The sequence below is a fragment of the Phragmites australis genome, chromosome 7 (assembly GCF_958298935.1).
Source record: "Phragmites australis chromosome 7, lpPhrAust1.1, whole genome shotgun sequence".
Classification (NCBI taxonomy): Eukaryota; Viridiplantae; Streptophyta; class Magnoliopsida; order Poales; family Poaceae; genus Phragmites; species Phragmites australis.
In genome coordinates this window covers 1,278,693-1,286,709 of record NC_084927.1, presented here as the reverse complement: position 1 = coordinate 1,286,709, position 8,017 = coordinate 1,278,693, and the positions used below count along the sequence as shown (strand labels likewise).

The 8,017-nt window shown below is 44.0% G+C and overlaps 1 protein-coding gene across 1 annotated transcript; it reads left to right on the top strand.

The window, feature by feature from the left end:
- The first annotated feature begins 2,422 nt into the window (after positions 1 to 2,422).
- LOC133923831 (ATP sulfurylase 2-like) lies at positions 2,423 to 6,644 on the top strand. Its single transcript, XM_062369104.1, has 5 exons — positions 2,423 to 3,063; positions 4,868 to 5,273; positions 5,339 to 5,599; positions 6,110 to 6,196; positions 6,290 to 6,644. The coding sequence occupies exons 1-5, from the start codon at positions 2,528 to 2,530 to the stop codon at positions 6,413 to 6,415; spliced, it is 1,416 nt and encodes a 471-aa protein (XP_062225088.1). The 5' UTR covers positions 2,423 to 2,527; the 3' UTR covers positions 6,416 to 6,644.
- The last annotated feature ends 1,373 nt before the right edge of the window (positions 6,645 to 8,017 follow it).

Below are 8,017 nucleotides of genomic sequence, written 5' to 3'. Positions count from 1 at the left end.
AGTTCTTGGACGACCATGGACAAGGACATGCTGGTGTCGGGACAGGGGATCGGCGTAGGCGTCGGCTTGTTCGCGAGCCTGCGCGCATACGGGCGTGCGCTGGTGCAGACGCCGTGGCAGGTGGTGCAGTGAGCGTGCGTGGCGACGGTGCTGGGCGAGGAGATGAGCCCTGCATGCGCGGGGTCCGGCACCGCCACCGCCGCGTACTCTGCCTCCTCCACCTCGACCTCGCACTCAAGTGGGAGCTCGAGGAGGAGGATGAGGCAGCCGCGGTAGCCGTGGAGGCGGAGGAGGGAGGGTGGGGAGATGGGGTTGTCAGCGAGGACGATGTCGAGAGGGAGGCAGACAGGAGTGCTGGTGGCACGATGACGATGCGGCGATGGCGGAGGCAGATGGCGAGGCGGTTAGCACTACTTGCGAAGCAGGTGGTCAGTGTGCACTCGACGCGGAGGCTCGGGTTCATGTCTCAGCTCTGGGTCGATGCCTTCTCCGTATGTACGGGCCGCTGCTCTCTACACTTGTGTTTTTTGGGATTGGACAAGCTACTTGTTGTAACTCTGGGCACTTCTTGGGTGGAAAGAGTTCATGTTGGCATGTTGATTTAGTTGTTTTCATATTTGTATCAGTGTCAGGGCCAATGATCACAGCGTGATTTGGTAGTGTGTCTAGGCTAGCCGAGATTGTTGGATTGCCGTAACTCTGATATTAGTGATCTAAGTGCAGTGGTAATGCTAGGTGTTTGTTTACCCCCCGAAAGATTTAAATTTATCGTTCAGATTTGAATTTAGTACTGATATTAAAGGATTAAAGGCTGTTAACTGCCTCAAATGTGTGTATCACAGTGGTGTTTCTCCTTTATATGCTTTAGCAGAGGTTGCAGGTTCAAATCCTATCTCCACCTATTTATTCTGCTCTATTTTTAGTCACTGGAAAACCTAAGGAAGCAACAAACATCTGCATTCGCAGACCATGCAACTTAGTGACTGAAAAATATTCAATCGCTATCCGCGAACATAATAGCGACTGATTTTCGTTCATAACCAATTTGAGCAGAACTTTGTCGAGCATACTTTGCCATTTGATAGTGCTGGTCAATACCAAAGCTTATGCAACAAAGAATCAAATTTGGAAGTTGATCTGTCGCGGTCCCTGCCTGGCGGTGCCGCCCTGGCGTGCTTCTCCGTCAGCCTCACACGCCTCCTCGTGGCCAGCCGGCCGGACACGGCGCGGGAGCACCTTGCCAGCGCCGCCGCGTTCACCGACCGCCCCGTCCAGGACGCCGCGCGGGAGCTCCTCTTCCACCGCGTCGGCTTCACGAGGAGGATGGCTGGGGAAGGGAGGCGGCGGAGGAGAGAACCGTCGGCTAGCACTCGACCAAGGCCTCGGGCTGTAGATGAGAGACAGAGAGGTGATACGTGGGTTTAATTAGATAAAAGATCAATTACTAAACTGCCGTTCTTTGCAACAAATGATGTTTTTAAAGTGTAACAAGCCTCTAATTCTTGACCATGGATGCCCAAATGAAACGTCACCTCTCATGGATACAACCACAGAGAGAGAGAGAGAGAGAGAGAGAGAGAGAGAGAGAGAGAGAGAGAGAGAGAGAGAGAGAGAGAGAGAGAGTATGTAATGTAGGGCTCCCGTTTTTCGTCAGCTCCATGTCTGAAAACCAAGTGAAAAAGGGGCCGGCCCTTTCTATTCGCTTTTGTCTCTGTGGACGTGAGCGTCGCGAGGCTCATCGGAATCGCTTTCGAAGCTGCGTCCTGACATCCACAGGAAGGAACCCTCCCAATTTCGGCTCAAAATACAATTACAACACTCTGATTTTCGGCTAGTAGCTGGAGAAAATTTTGTTCGAAATATAGCTCCACGATATTGCAGGTTTACTATGTTTCATAGATATAATTTGGAGATCAAACGTGCGTATTACACGTGTTAGAATCCGTGTGGTAAAACATTTTCGAACTACACAAATAAGCTTGATGATAATTATATTATCCGTGGTCACAAATGTAGTTTTATATAATTTTAATTACACGTGTTAGAATACATGTAGTTTTATAGAAGGCTGCCGAACCGACTGGTTAGTGTGAACCTTCTTTTTTAAAAAATATATATATATATAATTTTAATTTTACTACTGTATTTTCATATAAAATTAGACAGGAGGAGTTAAAAACGTCAAAAGAAATTGAATGGAAATTATTTGACAAACATCAACATTTTTTTACAACTCAATTGCAAATCCTTGCTGAGATGGTTGTACGAATAGCATTGCTGGTAATCCGAGGAAATATTAGGGTGAAGTGTAGAATGTATCTTTTTTTAATCTCAAGTCATTTTCAAAGACTTGTTGAGATGCATTTTCAAAGATTTGGTCAAAGAGTAAAAACATTTTATAGTGTCGTCCCCCTATAATACTGCTCAACCCCATGTAGACAAATCAGCTCGCTTGGAGCCGACGCCTCGTGGCCGCACCGCACCGCACCGCAGCGCGCGCGCGCGGTCGAACACCTCGCGCGCATCCATGGCCACCCACCTCCTCACTCCTCCCAGCCTCCAACCCACCCTCTCCTCCCCCTCCGCCGCTCGCCTCCGCACCGCCGCATCTCTCGCGCACCCGCTCCTCCCCTCCCGCCTCCGCCTCGCCACCCCCCGCGCCCGCCCTTTCCCGCGGCGCCGCGCCATGTCCGCCACGGTCCGCAGCTCCCTCATCGACCCGGACGGCGGAGCGCTCGTCGAACTCGTCGCCCCGCCCGACCGCCGCGCGGCGCTACGCGCGGAGGCGGAGGCGCTCCCGCGCGTGCGCCTCGCCCCCGTCGACCTCCAGTGGGCGCACGTGCTCGCCGAGGGATGGGCAAGCCCGCTCCGCGGGTTCATGAGGGAGGCGGAGTACCTGCAGAGCCTACACTTCAACTGCATCCGACTCCCCGATGGAGGCCTCGTCAACATGTCGCTACCCATCGTGCTCGCCATTGGGGACGCCGAGAAGGAGCAGATCGGGGACAAGCCCGACGTCGCGTTACAAGGGCCGGAAGGTGGTGTCGTCGCAATCCTGCGCAGGTCCGTGCTCCTCCGTTTCTTATTCTTGTCCTTTGCCCATTTTATATATCTATCTATTTTGGTGCCATTTTGGTGCTTCTTGGTTCGATAAAATCCATCTTGGTCCGAGCAAGGACATAAAGGCATAAAGACTCTTTGCTGTTGTTGTTGATGGTTCGATCAGAGACAAAAGCCACCACTTTCATGTACAATTAACTGCGTTATTTGTGACAATTTTGGAGGTGAAAAGTTTTGTTTTTTGGATGATAAATTTGCAATCCAATGGAAATTCTTTGCATCATATTTTGATGTATATTGGTGATTTAGTAAATGGGTGTATTAGAGGAATGCAGCAAGTATTGTCTGATAAATGGATTATGTCTCCACTCAACCAACTTTATCAGAACTTAATCGTGGGAAAATTCCATCGAAGCATCTCAAGTGCTGCTGCTTGTTCTCTCTAGTCCACATTTTGGCGGGTTTGGGGACCATAGCAGCACTAGCAAACTCAATGGACGAGAATTTTTTGACAAAAAAGTTGTTATTGTCCTTGACGGTGCTGTCGCTTTTCCGTCACGTTGCTCTCATTTTTATTGCGTAAGGATTCCCTCGTGATGCGTATTTGACCATTTGATTAATGAACAACTTGATTTTAACATCTTTTTGAATGGTTATCAGGATATGTGACCATTGATCAAATGATACTGTACTGTTTGTTGTTCTGGATATAACTTAACTTAGCTGCAGAACAAATATATTTATAAATAACTTGATTTAAAACTAAAGACCTTTCTGCTCAGTAATTATTAGCTTATTACGAGTGCAATGATGTTTGTGGCCCCTGCAAAGTGCCATGTTGGCGCGGCCTCATTTCACGTATGAATGTCTCTTCATGGCATTTTCTTGCCCTTTTTTCTGGGGTAACCTGTCACCATCATCTTGTCACTCCCTTCCATTAGTATTTGAACTATCCATTATCTACATAAGTATAATTATAATTTTATGTGTTTTAAAAACTACTTTTCTACGATTTTGCCATATAACTCATCACTGCTTTTCCTTCAGGCTTAACTTTAAGCTCAGTCAATCTTTCCCTCCCTGATTGGACTGAATGAGGCTGACATTACTGGATGTGACATGCTGATGAGGAATATTCCCAAGTGATAGCTCAAAGATGCATCTAATGTTCAATATTTTGAAAATTTTCCTTTTCTTGGAAACACACAATCACAACTTCCTTAGTTAAACGATTAAATCAGGCACATCATATATTTGGTTTTATTAAAGCATGAAGGTACATACCAGAGCAGATATTGTATAAAAAATGCATTTGTATGCTGATACTTCACCGCACATGGGTAAAATTGGTCAATCTCATTTGGGCAGAGGCACCGGTGTAGAACCGCCCCTGACACAAATGTCATATTCTGGATTTTCTTGCTCAGCTTTAGGACGATTCACATCTGACAGAAAACCCATTCCTCTTTCCTGTCATCCTGTGCATATACAAGGAGCTTTTTCTTTGGAAAGCTTGTAGTCCATGAAGTGAAAATTACAGCTAGTTATTCACGGTGTCACTGTCTGTTGTTACAAACTAGTGTCAATGTTTCCCTTTTCTTTTACTTCGCTTTTTTTTTTTTTTTGCTTTTACTCTGTCACTAATACTATTGTAGCCATGCGTTACATTATATACCATGTCGATGCAACTTAGTTGAAATTGTGATAAAATTTTCATGGCTAGCGTAGCTTGTTCTTTGTGGTATTACTTCTGTGTCCATTTCTTGTCAAAACGTTTAATCATGATGCGCTCATTTCTGTTTCTCAGAGTTGAAATATACCCCCACAATAAAGAAGAAAGAATTGCAAGAACATGGGGCACAACTGCACCTGGTTTACCCTATGTTGATGAGGCGATCACATCAGCTGGGAACTGGCTAATTGGTGGTGATCTGGAGGTGCTGGAACCCATCAAATATAATGATGGTCTTGATCACTACAGACTTTCACCCCGGCAACTTCGGAATGAGTTTGACAAGCGGGCAGCTGATGCTGTGTTTGCCTTCCAATTGAGAAATCCAGTACACAATGGGCATGCACTATTGATGAATGACACTAGAAGGCGTCTCTTGGAAATGGGCTACAAGAACCCCATTCTACTGCTACACCCTTTAGGTGGTTTTACGAAAGCAGATGATGTCCCACTGCCTGTTAGAATGGAACAACACAGCAAGGTATTTATTTGCTTAGCTGTTTACTAGTTTGTATATGCAAATTGCTGAAGCTGATCACGTGACAGGTCTTAGAAGATGGAGTACTCGATCCCGAGACTACTATAGTGTCTATATTTCCCTCGCCAATGCATTATGCTGGTCCAACAGAAGTGCAGTGGCATGCAAAGGCCCGGATCAATGCTGGTGCCAATTTCTACATAGTAGGCCGTGATCCTGCTGGGATGGGACATCCAACAGAAAAGAGGGATTTGTACAACCCGGACCATGGGAAGAAGGTCCTAAGCATGGCTCCAGGTTTGGAGAAACTCAACATATTGCCCTTCAAGGTATTTGATTCACAGAACTCTCCTTGAACATTTAATATTGTTTTCATTAGAAGATCAGAGACCCTAAAGAACCGACAGTATGGCTCAGAATTTGATTGGATCAAACTCATCCTTGTGTCTTTTTTTTTCATTGCATTAACCCCCACAGTTGTTATTAGCGGAGCTGAGTGAGAAATGGCCACCATAGATATTACACTGTTTATTCTGTTATGGTAGGAAATTGCTTTCATTGAGAAAAATGTTGTGTACAGCCGACTCCAAGAAATCTCTGTATTTCCTAGAAAAAAATCCTGAAGTTTTAATTCTCAGGAACAGATAAAGTTTCATTGCTGCATGTAGTATAGGTAGTTTCAGAAACCTGAAAAAGAAGCCAGTTATTATTGTTTCAGTTTATTTGATTTACTATAAACTTGCTCAGTTTTTCATCTTCTCTTAACTTGAATGCACTCTAGTTTTGTTATCCCTTCCCACTTCCTGCTGTTAGATTTATATTATAATCATCTGTTCCAGGTAGCAGCATATGATACTGTGGCAAAGAAGATGGCCTTCTTTGATCCTTCCCGTAGTCAAGATTTCCTGTTCATCTCAGGAACCAAGGTAGGCTTATTAGTTGTCATCACATTTATCATGTTAGGTTTCGTAGCGGCGACAGATTAGTTTTGCTAACAATTAAGCTTCCAAATGAACCAGATGCGTACTTTCGCAAAAAATGGAGAGAATCCTCCAGACGGTTTCATGTGCCCTGGTGGGTGGAAAGTTCTTGTCGACTACTACAATAGCTTGCAATCTGAAGAAGCGGTTCCGGCTCCTGTATGAGACAAGCTGCTGTTTGGCTATGAAATTATTCAATGGCCCATGATTCACACATCATTTGAGCTTTTCCTTATTTTTTAGTTCTTTTAGGTTGATAGTTGATTGATGTGATCACATCTTTCGCATTGTTCATTTTTCAACACATGAGATTGTGAAAGCTTGACAAACCGCATTATTATTGTTCTGTAATCGAGCCAGTTCTCTTATGCAATAAAAGATGAATCTCTTTACATGCCTTTCCTTGTAATTCTTGTTGAGGGAGTTGTACCTTCTGGTTCGAACTATCACCACGAATCGAGACTTAACGGAATCAAAGGTCAAGTGTAATTAATTATTCTTGCCTTTTTTTTGGATTTGATGTTTATCGCTCAACTTGTGGGTGGCATCCAAATCAAATGAACTGAGACTTGAGAATGCCGATAACAATGTCGGTAGGCTGCTGCCTGGGCTCCATGAAAACAATCTAGTTTAAATGCAGCGTCTGTTTCATGAAAACAATGGGAATAAGGACCACCTGAGCGGGCCTTTTTTAATGTCCGAACAGGACACCCTGCAAAATGACGCTGAACAGTATGGCTCAGAATTTTTTCTTCTTCTTTCTCTTTTCTTTTTCCTTCTTCTCCTCTTCCTTTTTCTCTTTCATACCCCAAATTTGAAGAGGAGCTTAAGAGACTATCAAGTGTTTCCAGAGATAGAGGGCTCAAGCCCTCCGGTTGAATCCGCCCCTGGACAGACGTGCATACACCTAGCAAATTAATGCATACCCTTCCGTGCCACGACAACGTGTATGTGTGTGCTTCCTACGACACACCCGGTTGTACACCTATAACCTTAATTTCTGTGCACCGTTTTCTAGCCCGAACTTCTCGTATGATATCATTGATTGTTAGAATCTTAATTCTTTCTTGAACTTAGTTTTGATCCATCGTCATCGACCATATTTGCTCTCAAGACACACATACACATGATCAAACCATCAAATTATTTTTTAGCACAAGTTCTTCCCAATTTGGATTGATGTCAGTTAACACAACACCACTCGTACGAGTATATTGCATATATCAAAATCACAAATATTACTATGCTACTACGGGCATATTCAAGCAACATATTAGCAACACATATACAACATATTAGTTCGTTACGCCACTCCTAATGCCTTATGTCTTAGATGATGTCTAAGAGGAGAGGGAGAGTAAGACATTGATATTAAGAAATAAGCTTTCAATGCATGCATGTATATTTCTAGTTTTTTTAAATCTTCCAAGGTAATTAATTATCTCATAGTTATTTAGGATTACTCAAAGAGCTAGTGTCTTCTATAAGAAGCAAGCTCATTCTTTCTCCTCTTTAAATTGCTTACCGCATCAGATTTTTGCTTAGATGAATACTTAATTAATCCTTAAGACATAAGATAAAGTGGAGTATTGGGAGATGCCTTATGCTAAACAACTTTGTCTTCCCAATTTCAACACTAATCTAATTTTTCATCTGGTCCTGCGGACGTTGTAAAGCTAAAGCCTGCCACAAGAAATACTCGAAGGGACATCTCCCAGCCAAGATCTTGTTTTGGAACCATCCCCGATAATTTTCTTGCTGCAAGCA